A 12,500-nucleotide genomic window follows, 5' to 3' on the forward strand; every position below is an offset into this window, starting at 1 on the left:
CAGAGGCTCCAGAGGGGCCTCTCTCAGACTGCTCTATTATCCACTTGTTTGATTTGTGCAGTGCCGCGTGCCTCTGAGCGGCTCGTTACACACACAGCGGGACGGATCAGCGTTGCTAACAGTGTGTGGCTCCTGGAGTGCTGTGAGGTCTCTGGATCACTGTCTCTGTGCAGGTGTTCCTGTGACTGAAGAATGTTCCAGCGCATCTCTCCGCAATCAATTCAAATCATTAATCACCAGAGGATCAAAATCAGACATTGCTCAAAACGGCCAATCAAGCAATTGTTACAGGAAGTGTCTCAGGTATGAATCGCCCATTAGCCATGAGCTAGTGGGCACCATTAGCTCAGGGGGTAGAGCGGGTCGGCTGGTAACCTCAAGGTTGCTGGTTCAATCCCCAGCTCCTCCTAGCTGAGTGTCGAGGTGTCCCTGAGCAGGCCACCTAACCCTAACTGCTCCCGACGAGCTGGCTGTCGCCTTGCGTGGCTGAATGGGTGAATGTTAGGCAAATTTGTGAAGCGCTTTTGGGTGGCCACGGGTTACAAAAAATGCACTACATAAATGCAGTCCATTTACCATTTAATAAGCAGGCTCAATAACAAGGACAGTATGGCTTTAGCCCCTCAGGCCTTGGCCACCACACCTACTGCAGTCCTCTTTATTTCACCTCAAATAACCCTGAAGCAAACACGTGCACACGCACACACACACACACACACATTTATATATATATGATATATATATATATACACACACACAAACGCCCACCTAGGTATTCAACTAGGGGTATTGCAGTAGACCACGTAAATAAAGAAAGATAAATCATTGATATTTGAATAGATTGTATCAATTATTTAATCCCCTTCTGTGACATATTTCCCTGGAATTGCATGCCATCTGTGTGTGTCGGAAATCCCCCACACACAAACACACATGCATACACACACACACACACACACTCAAACACACCCACAGACACACACACACACACACACACACACACACACACACACCGGACAGCCTGTAAGAGTGCTAGTGGCTGAAAGCACTCAGAGAGCAGGCTGCTCTGGACACCTGGAGACCTGGAACACCTCCAAACACTGTCCACAGAGAGACAGACTGACAGACTGACTGACAGAGAGACAGACTGACAGACTGACTGACAGAGACAGACTGACAGAGACAGACTGACAGAGACAGACTGACAGAGACAGACTGAGAGACAGACAGAGAGACAGACTGACAGAGACAGACTGAGAGACAGACTGACAGACAGACTGACAGAGACAGACAGAGAGACAGACTGACAGAGACAGACTGAGAGACAGACTGACAGACAGACTGACAGAGACAGACAGAGAGACAGACTGACAGAGACAGACTGACAGACTGACTGACAGAGAGACAGACTGACAGAGACAGACTGAGAGAGACTGACAGAGACAGACAGAGAGACAGACTGACAGAGACAGACTGAGAGACAGACTGACAGACAGACTGACAGAGACAGACAGAGAGACAGACTGACAGAGACAGACTGACAGAGACAGACAGAGAGACAGACTGACAGAGACAGACAGACGGAGACAGACTGACAGAGACAGACTGACAGAGACAGACAGAGAGACAGACTGACAGAGACAGACTGACAGAGACAGACAGAGACAGACAGAGACAGACTGACAGACAGACTGACAGAGACAGACTGAGAGACAGACTGACAGAGACAGACAGAGAGACAGACTGACAGAGACAGACAGAGAGACAGACTGACAGAGACAGACAGAGAGACAGACTGACAGAGACAGACAGAGAGACAGACTGACAGAGACAGACTGACAGACAGACTGACAGAGACAGACTGACAGACAGACTGAGAGACAGACTGACAGACAGACTGACAGAGACAGACTGACAGAGACAGACTGAGAGACAGACAGAGACAGACTGAGAGACAGACTGAGAGACAGACTGACAGACAGACTGACAGAGACAGACAGAGACAGACAGAGACAGACTGACAGACAGACTGACAGAGACAGACTGAGAGACAGACTGACAGAGACAGACAGAGAGACAGACTGACAGAGACAGACAGAGAGACAGACTGACAGAGACAGACTGACAGAGACAGACTGACAGAGACAGACTGAGAGACAGACTGACAGACTGAGAGACAGACTGACAGACAGAGAGACAGACTGACCCCGACACAAAGAGAGACAGACAGAGACGGATGGACGGATAGATGGAGAGATGGACAGGCTGACTGCCAGTCGGACACAGACAGGAACGACTGACTGAAACCACTGGCAACCAGTTGGACAGATAGACAGACACAGGGGCAGACAGACACCTGGACATACAGACAGACGACAGCGAGACGGACATGCAGGACAGATGGACAGACGGGAGGGAAGGCAGACGGGAGCTTCGAGGCGAACAGAGGGACTCACTCTGAGGGAACTTGGGGGGGTTGTCGTTGACGTCCGTGAGGGTGATCTTGACCTCGGTGGTCCCGGAGAGGCCCCCCATGTGGCCCCCCATGTCCTTGGCCTGGATGACCACGTCGTACTCCTGCCGCGCCTCGCGGTCCATGTTGGGCAGCGCCGTGCGGATGATGCCTGCGTCACGGACGACAGCAAACGGACGGCGTTTACACAGCGGCTCTCTGACGTTCACCCGTTCATACACACACTCACACACTCACACATTCACACATTCACACACCGACGGCCGGCGTCAGCCACGCAAGGCGACGGCCAGCTGGTCGGGAGCGGTCAGGGTGAGGGCGTCTCGCTCAGGGCGACAACTCGACACTGAGCTAGGAGGAGCCGGGGCAGACCCACACAGCTGTACTGGTCCCAGTGGACTCACTGGGTCACTGGGTGCCGTACTGGGGCAGACCCACACAGCTGTACTGGTCCCAGTGGACTCACTGGGTCACTGTGTGCCGTACTGGGGCAGACCCACACAGCTGTACTGGTCCCAGTGGGTCACTGGGTGCCGTACTGGGGCAGACCCACACAGCTGTACTGGTCCCATGCAGTGAATCCAGTGGGAGTCTCCCAAAGAGAGCCAGCTCTGAGGGCTTCTGCTGCTCCAGCGAGCAGCACACACACACACACACACACACACACACACACACACACACACACACACACCTGTTTTGTTTTGACTTCCTGTCAGCTGAGTTGACCCCCTGCTATTAGTATGTTTAGAACTAGCATGCAAAGCAAGGTGGGAATGTCATCTTGTGAAAGAGGAGACATTGAGTTTGATCAGCCTCTACAAGTCAAATTATTAGCTGCACACACACACACACACACACACACACACACACACACACACACACACACACACACACACGAAGTAAAGGGGAGTCAAGGCTTTCTGCTGTCATCTTATGCCATGTGTGCTGTGTGTGATTTATGCACGCACATGTGCATGTGTTTGCGTGCGTGCGAGCATGCATGCGTGTGTGTGTGAGTGCATGCGTGTGTGTGTGTGTGTGCGTGTGTGTGCGTGTGTGTGTGCGTGTGTGTGTGTGTGTGTGTGTGTGTGCCGATGCCAGAGAGAGAGGAAGTGAGAGAGAGTCTGAGTGTGACAGCATGAAGAGCTGATAATCTCCAAACCAATTAGAAATGTGAGCTGTGGATTTGAGCCAGTCAAATACCCAACACTGGTTTGATTAGCCAGATTAATACTTCCCCGCTCTAGGCCCGTCTCAACCATTCTTTAATCATCTGACATTTTATCACATCGCCTTCATTGATCAAGTATGCATTTGATTCCAGTTTTCTCTAACTATACATGTATTAATGTCCTTTAAAAATAGCAATACAAAAGTAATATGAATCTATGAAAATATTTGTGAATTAGAGTTCTTCCAAATGTTGACTGACTGACAGACAGACAGACAGACAGACAGACAGACAGACAGACAGACAGACAGACAGACAGACAGACAGACAGACAGACAGACAGACAGACAGACAGACAGACAGACAGACAGACAGACAGACAGACAGACAGACAGACAGGCAGACAGACAGACAGGCGTTGTGTTCTCCCACCTGTCTGGGATTCCACTGAGAAGTAGGGCTGTCCTTGCAGGATGCTGTACACCAATCTGGCGCTGTTGCCATAGGTGGGGTCATCAGCATCCGTGGCAGTCACCTGCATCACCGATGTTCCTGTGAGACACACACACACACACGCACACACACAGACACACACACACACACACACACACACACACACACACACTGTGAATGCTGAGAATGCGAATGCTGCCAATGCTTTACAGTTTTTTTCAATTGCTTAAGCACGACTTTCAAATCAGGGCCCGTTTTTTCAAAGCGCTACGCAGTCAGCAGAACACCTCAGCCCCTTTGCTAAATGAAACACTCTTGTCAAAACTGTACACTCATTATCACAACCATATTTTGACACCATATGAAACACACACACGCTTCAAACGACTTCATTCTGTCTGAACCAGTTACACACTGCTGTTGCTAACCTTAAACACTTTTAACAATTGTACTTGTCAGTGGTTAGAGGACTGTTCATGAAGTACACAGCCGTCTAGACGTCCTCCTGACAGATGCCGCTGTGTGTCTGATACGGCTGAACTGTGAGCCCAGCCTCCCTCAGTGTCTCCGTGGTCGGGACCTGGTCCACTAGTGTTACGCCAAATTCATTTGATAAATTTGGTCCTGCGTATGTGTGTGCACATAAATTGGTGTGTAGGTCTGTGTGCAGGTGTGTAGGTGTGTAGGTGTGCGCATGTGTTTAGTTGTGTGCAAACATGCATGTGTGTGTGTGTGTGTGTGTGTGTGTGTGTGTGTGTGTGTGTGTGTGTGTGTGTGTGTGCGTGAGTGCACTGACCAATGTTTGCATGTGTGTAGCTGTGTGTGTGTGTGTGTGTGTGTGTGTGTGTGTGTGTGTGTGTGTGTGTGTGTGTGTGTGTGTGTGTGTGTGTGTATGCCTGCATGCATATGTGTGCATCCCTGTACTGTGTGTATGGTATTTACAGTTTTTCACAATTGTTTAAACACATTATTTTGAACATAAGACACAATGTGCACAACCTCAACAACTCATGTACCAACTGCCAAACCAATTCTGCTGAACTCCGAGCACATTTTCTGCTTTAGACTCAGATTCCCATTCCAAACCACACATTTTTCACAACACTACAGACAATTCTCTATATCTTGCACACTCTTCCTGAATTCCCTCTCTTGGTGTTCACACAGAACACACTGCCAATCACATTTCTAAACTCCAAAGGCTGTTGTGCAATTAGCAATCTGCAATTTGCTATATAATATAGAAGGGTCACAGAAGAAAGACATGACACTAAAGTACAGACATTGAGTAGTATCTCTCATCTATGAGAATGTTGATAATGATGAACATTGTTATTCTCATTATGGTTATCATCATTATTTAGGATTTTATCCATCTTCTGGTGGAAATGTACTGGATATAAGTGTTGACCCTTATGGGTATGTGTAGGCGTGTATGTATGTATTTACTGTATGTAGGTAAGTGTATGCATGTATATGCAAACACACTATATGTATGACATTTGTTTGTGAGGGGGGGCTTGATATAAGCTGAAGCTTCTGCCCCTACCCTTTGGTTACGACCAATAAAAATGCATTCATTCGATTATTCATTCATTCATTTATTCATTCATTCAGATGTTTTGTTCACAGTATTTTCTGTTATCGCTTTCATATCATCCCTTTTTCATCCTATTTGCTGTGATTTACAGTAGACTGCACATTAGTATTTGTTGTTACTGTAAAGTATTGTGTGTTGTTTTCTATTTGAGTGTACGTAAAAACATTATATGGTAATATTCTACATCCAACAGGTGACAGTGTAACACTGAACATCAACAGCATAATACTGATAAAGCATTCATATTGTGTTTTCCATTCATACTGTAGTGTTTTCCATTCTGCACACCAGTGTTCAATGCGTGCTTAGAAATGTCTACTCATATGATGTATGTGTTTGTCATTTGAAAAGAAAATACCATTTAGTGAAGAGTTAACACTGTTTTGAGGGCAAAGTGTGCTTTTGCATGAGAAGTGTAGGATTTTGCATTTTCTGTGTGTTTTGAGATTAGGGTTTTGAGGAAGTGAGGTAGTCTATCAGGAAATAGTTTAAGCAATTGTGAAAAACTGTATACGGCTGGGGTTAACCCACAGCACACATATTCCCAAAGGTATTGCGTCCGAGAGAGAGAGAGAGAGAGAGAGAGAGAGAGAGAGAGAGAGAGAGAGAGAGAGAGAGAGAGAGAGAGAGAGACATTTGGTCCTCTTCTTCTTCGAGCACCTTCCTCCTCCTCCCTCCTCTTCCTCCACCTCTACGTCTGGCTGGGCCTCCTGCTCTTCCTCCTCCTCTTCCTCTTCCTCTGGTGATATCGGACCACTGGACACCCCCCCTCCCTCCCCTGAACTTTGACCCTTTAACCCTTTTGGCCATATTGCACAATATTTTTCTCCCTGTTTATCCCGTTTTAATTTTCCATATAATTATAATATTCTTAATTTGTTAAAACTTATAGTGTATTTTATTTTATTTTATTATTTTTAAATTCTATTTTCATTCTCTTCTTTTTTACAGTAAGCAGAGAAAATACCAAGAATGTCACACAAACATTTCACTGCATATCCTGAGTGTGACAAATACTGTAAAACCTTTGAATCTTGAATCCTCTTCCTCTACCTCCTCCTGCACCTCTGTGGGTTCACCCTCTCACCCTCACTCTACTTCACCTCTGTGGGTTCACCCTCTCACCCTCACTCTACCTCCTCCTTCACCTCTGTGGGTTCACCCTCTCACCCTCACTCTACCTCCTCCTTCACCTCTGTGGGTTCACCCTCTCACCCTCACTCTACCTCCTCCTTCACCTCTGTGGGTTCACCCTCTCACCCTCACTCTCCTTCACCTCTGTGGGTTCACCCTCTCACCCTCACTCTTCTTCACCTCTGTGGGTTCACCCTCTCACCCTCACTCTTCTTCACCTCTGTGGGTTCACCCTCTCACCCTCACTCTACCTCCTCCTTCACCTCTGTAGATTCACCCTCTCACCCTCACTCTTCTTCACCTCTGTGGGTTCACCCTCTCACCCTCACTCTCCTTCACCTCTGTGGGTTCACCCTCTCACCCTCACTCTTCTTCTGACTCCTTCCATGTTAGTTACAGTAAAGACAGGTGAACGTACCTGCTGCATTTTTATAGTGCTTGAACCTGATTGGTGCGTCTACAATTAAGCAAGCATGTGTTTGTGTACCTGAAGGCTGTGTTTAACCAATTGGCTCATAAGTGTGCTCATTTGACAGTCAGTGCTGCTTGGAATTGCAAGGAAGTGACATCCTGACATACGAATGTCTAATGTGTTTAGTGTTTTGCAAATCACTGTGTGTATTGTTTAGCAAAAAGTGTGAGTCTGACATTGTGCTTATAGTGGTGCACATCTGGGCCAAGTTTTGCTTCTTGAGTGTAATCGTTTGATAATTAATAATCTGTAATAATTTGGGATGGACTCTTCCCAGGTCAATGCTGATGCGGCTATAATAGGCCTTTATCAGAGAGCTGTAGTACACAGGTGTAGCTCATAATGCTCATTTTGGGTCTGTAGGCAATGCAATATTTAACGACATGAGATCATTTTGGGTCTAGGATTACACCTTTTTGATGAAGGCCTCTCAAATAAATACAAACTGGCAGGGAGAGGTGACGAAAAGTCTGGTGCAGCTCTCATTTTAAACACAATGTCATCATCCCACAGCTACTGACTTCCCCCTTAATATCAGATTTCATTTAAAACTACTTAGACTGCTCTCAGCATGGCTGCCATTTTTCATCTGCATTTCCAAAGACTCTTCAAAGACTTAGGTTGAACAGGATTGGTCTATCACTTCTTACATTTCGGAGTTCCTGGTGATCTGACTGAATGGAGCTCAGGTTAGTCAGATTACAGTTTTCTTAAGCACTCTGGTTCTGTGGTTTGGGATGATGTTACCATGGTGGCAATTAACTGTTCCCCTGTGACCTCTACATTTCACCAGCATACAAGATAGCTGCCTAAAAGCCCAAAGGTGTAAACCAATCAATATATGAAAGAGGACATTTAAAAGAATCTTCTTTTTGTGACTGAGAGACACATTGAGAGAAAGAGATTTCAAGTCAATCTACCTTTCATAGTGGAGTCTTTATGTTCTGGGTTTGATACCTAACCCGTACATAGTGGAGTCTTTACGTTCTGAGATTGATACCTAACCCGTACATAGTGGAGTCTTTACGTTCTGGGTTTGATACCTAACCCGTACATAATGGAGTCTTTACGTTCTGAGATTGATACCTAACCCGTACATAATGGAGTCTTTACGTTCTGGGTTTGATACCTAACACGTACATAGTGGAGTCTTTACGTTCTGAGATTGATACCTAACCCGTACATAATGGAGTCTTTACGTTCTGGGTTTGATACCTAACACGTACATAGTGGAGTCTTTACGTTCTGAGATTGATACCTAACCCGTACATAATGGAGTCTTTACGTTCTGGGTTTGATACCTAAGAGATATCTGTAGCCATCAGTTAAGTACCTAACCCATACGTGAGCCTTCTTAAGTACTAAACAGAACACGTTCACATTTCTTTCATTAATCTAGCGTTCTTTCTATAGCAGTAGTCCTGCGCTTCATGTCAGACTTGCCGTGGTTGGATTTCACTAATGATTAATAATGCATGTAACAGGCTGTTCAGTGGAATAACACTCTGTTTCTGCCGCTTTGTTAGCACATGTCACTCAAGTTAGCCATAACAAAAATATGGTATTCAATCAATCCTGTTTTGGGTAAAGTCATGATTTCTTTCTGCCTCAAATGAAATTCCAGAAAATACAATGTGAATTGAGTTGAAGTTGTAGCTTATAGTCAGTTTTGAATAACTTGAGCTTGGTGAATTCTTAACTATTACAAGAACATCAGATGAGACAAATGGAGACATTTGAGTTTAAGTAATCGATATCAAGAATAAAATTCTTCTTCTTACAAATGACCTATTTAAAAGACAACTAATTATTTCCTTTGAATGGCCAGCAGGGATTCAAAGTGAGTCTCATACATGGCGTACAAACTACTTTATGATACATGTGATCCATTATTTACATTAACATTTAAATCTAGGGCATGTAGCAGATGCTTTCATTCAAAGCATTCTTACAATTAGTACATTTGTCATAAGAAAGAGAAACAACATCTTACAACAAATACAACAACAACAACAAACATATCGCTGTCGGTACAGTAAGGATGTTCATAGAACCAAGTGCCAAGCACTAACAGTCACTAGGTTAACCCATTCCCCGTATACAACAAAGATAGCTAGGATAAGATGCTACCCAAGTACTATTTTTAAGTGCCAGGACGTACAACACACAATAAGTGCGTACATTAAGTGCCAGGATGTACAACATCCGATAAGTGCGTACATTAAGTGCCAGGACGTACAAACATACGATAAGTGTGTGAGAGGGGAGGTTGTTTAAGGACAGGAAGGAATGAGTAGGGGTGGTGGGGGGTGAGGGGTGAGGGCTGCGTCAACTAAAAATCGATTAAACATTAAACAAACGCTCTGAACAAATCAGATGATTGAAAATAATAAATATTACGAGAAATGATAAAAGATCAAACATAACAAAAAGAATGATGTAATTGATGCCGTTAATCTGAGATGAACCCCACTCACCCACGTTGGACATCTCGGGCACCCTGGCGAAGTAGGGCCCGTGGAGGAACTCCGGGGGGTTGTCGTTGATGTCCTGCACCTTGACGATGAACTCGGAGGGCGGCTCCAGCGGCTTGTTGGTGTCGCGGTCCACGGCCTGGGCGGTCAGCGTGTACTGGGCCTGCTCCTCCCGGTCCAGCGTCTTGGTGGCGTGGATGTTGCCCGTCTTGTCGTCGATGACGAAGATGGTTCCGGCGCCCTCGCCCGACAGGATGTACTTGCACTTGCCCTTGCCCGAGTCCACGTCCGAGTGAAGCTGAGGAGAGAGAGGCATTTTTACTTTCTTGAAAATAATCCTATTGCTTTATTTGTTGATCTAATTCAACTTTTTTGTGCATAGGCAATGTCGCACGGAGCTCTCCATGCCAATGAAGAGCCCCGTGAGAGTTGGTTCTTGGGAAAGACGTTGGACAAGAGAAGAAGGAATTAGTAGAATCAGGTAGAATGGAAGGTCTAATGGATCCTTCCAGGTCATCGCTCGCTTCGCCACTATAGCATCCATGCTGTGACAGCTGATATGCTGAAGGTTGAAATGTGCCCCTCTGCCCTCTCAGCTAAGAGGTTCCCGGACAGCGTTGTGTTGAAATGTATATGAGGCTAAAAGCTCCAAAAAGATGCTTTGGCTCCGATGCTACACAACGATTATATTGCGTTGGGTTCCATTCTCTTCTCAGTATTTTGCAATGGGTTTGTTGTTAGATTGAAACAGACTGACAGTAAAGTGACAGAATAAATCGTAATGAGTTACAGGATTAAGTATCTTGTTGCCATCCTTGGAAAGCCTGTTAGCGATGAAATATAATGTTTTGTAGACATCATTTGTGGTTTGCTATGAGAGGTTGAACCCCTGCACCATGAGTGATGCTCTGGGTTGTTTTGGTCAACACAACCAATCATTTCCAACCGTCATGTTGCCTCTCTCTCTCTCTCTCTCTCTCTCTCTCTCTCTCTCTCTCTCTCTCTCTCTCTCTCTCTCTCTCTCTCTCTCTGGCTCTGTACTCTGTCTGTCTCTCTCTCTGTCTCTGGCTCTGTCCCTCTCACTTTGTGTGTGTCTCTCTCTCTCTCTCTCTCTCTCTCTCTCTCTCTCTCTCTCTCTCTCTCTCTCTCTCTCTCTCACCTTGTTCTAACGTAACGAGGAATCCCTGTGCTGAGTCCCTCTGCACGAGGCCTCATGCTGACTACATTGAGTAAACGACAACACACACACACACACACACACACACACACACACACACACACGCGTCCATGGAGACACACACACACACACACAGAGCTGGTAGACGTACTCTGCCCACGAGCACGGGGTCTGGTCCGGTGTACTCCTCGATGACGAAGAACTGGTTCCAGACCCAGCCTCTCTTGGAGCGGTGCAGCACCTGGCCCTCCTTCCCCGCCCGCTCCCGGTGTCTGTGGAGGGACGGGTGACCTGCAAGACCAGCAAGACCAGCAGTCAGTCAGTACCAGGGGAGCACCGTCAGTACCAGGGGAGCACCGTCAGTACCAGGGGAGCACCGTCAGTACCAGGGGAGCACCGTCAGGACCAGGGGAGCACCGTCAGTACCAGGGGAGCACCGTCAGTACCAGGGGAGCACCGTCAGTACCAGGGGAGCACCGTCAGTACCAGGGGAGCACCGTCAGTACCAGTACCAGGGGAGCACCGTCAGTACCAGCGGGACCCTCAGTACCAGCGGGACCCTCAGTACCAGCGGGACCCTCAGTACCAGGACTCACATCAACATACCATGAAAATCTGGTTCATTCACTTTCTTACTCCTCTTCTTTGTTACCGTTGTGAAGTAGTTAATGGGAACAATGTACACGATAGTAAAAGTAATCATTCACATGTTCAGACATGTTTAAATGTACGACAGCATGTCACACTTCTAGTCTTTTTGACACCTAAAGTGAAATGGTATTCTGCCTTCAGCAGCCAACAACTTCACCCCCTCCCACCCTCCATGACTGGGAGATAAGGGGGAGATGAGGGGGAGATAAGGGGGAGATGAGGGGGAGATGAGGGGGAGATAAGGGGGCGATGAGGGGGAGATAAGGGGGAGATGAGGGGGCGATGAGGGGGAGATGAGGGGGAGATAAGGGGGCGATGAGGGGGCGATAAGGGGGCGATGAGGGGGAGGAGCTGTGTATTCTGGCTGTAGCACTAAACCAGACATGCTGTGTGAGTCTGGACTTTGAACAGAGTGCTGAGTGCTGATGAGTCGACGTGCTGCTGAGTCATCATCCAGCCGACCCCCTGGACCGTGTTGCCAGACTGGAGCCTCACCGCAGCCGTGTTGGACGAGGTCCCGGGCAGGTTGACGGTGTCGTCCTACGGGTACCACCCCTCTCCCGGGTGCCGGGGGGGGGTGTGTGTACCTACCCGCCGTGTGTCTGTGCTTGTGTCCCCTCCTCTCCACCTGGCCGTCCACGCTCCTGGCCCCCGCGGCGCCGCAGCACAGCGCGGCCACGCCCACCAGCACCAGCGCCGCCCTCAGCAGCCGCAGGTCCGTCTCCGCCCGTCTGGTTGGCATGGTTACCGTCCTGTCACCAGCCCCCCCCCCCCCCCCCAGTAGCGTACAGTGGCCCCTCTCCTCCCTCGATGACGACTCTTCTCTGTCTCTACTCCGGGCCGGGCGCTCTGCTCATCCCAGGGTCCTCTTCTGCTTCAGAGCCTGGAGGAGGAG

General features: G+C 47.5%; 1 protein-coding gene across 1 annotated transcript in view; it reads right to left on the reverse strand.

The window, feature by feature from the left end:
• Positions 1-12,347, reverse strand: part of LOC311350636 (cadherin-11-like) — a gene marked incomplete at its 5' end in the record, with an annotated part of 16,783 nt that extends 4,436 nt beyond the window's left edge. The window contains 5 exons of the mRNA XM_084470700.1: positions 2,457-2,624; positions 4,077-4,196; positions 9,781-10,075; positions 11,106-11,245; positions 12,197-12,347. Of these exons, the coding sequence (XP_084326826.1) occupies positions 2,457-2,624; positions 4,077-4,196; positions 9,781-10,075; positions 11,106-11,245; positions 12,197-12,347 (874 nt within the window). The remainder of the gene's footprint in view (positions 1-2,456; positions 2,625-4,076; positions 4,197-9,780; positions 10,076-11,105; positions 11,246-12,196) is intronic.
• Between the last annotated feature and the right edge of the window lie 153 nt (positions 12,348-12,500).

This window comes from Micromesistius poutassou (genome assembly GCF_964030765.1).
Source record: "Micromesistius poutassou genome assembly, chromosome: 7".
Taxonomy (NCBI): Eukaryota; Metazoa; Chordata; class Actinopteri; order Gadiformes; family Gadidae; genus Micromesistius; species Micromesistius poutassou.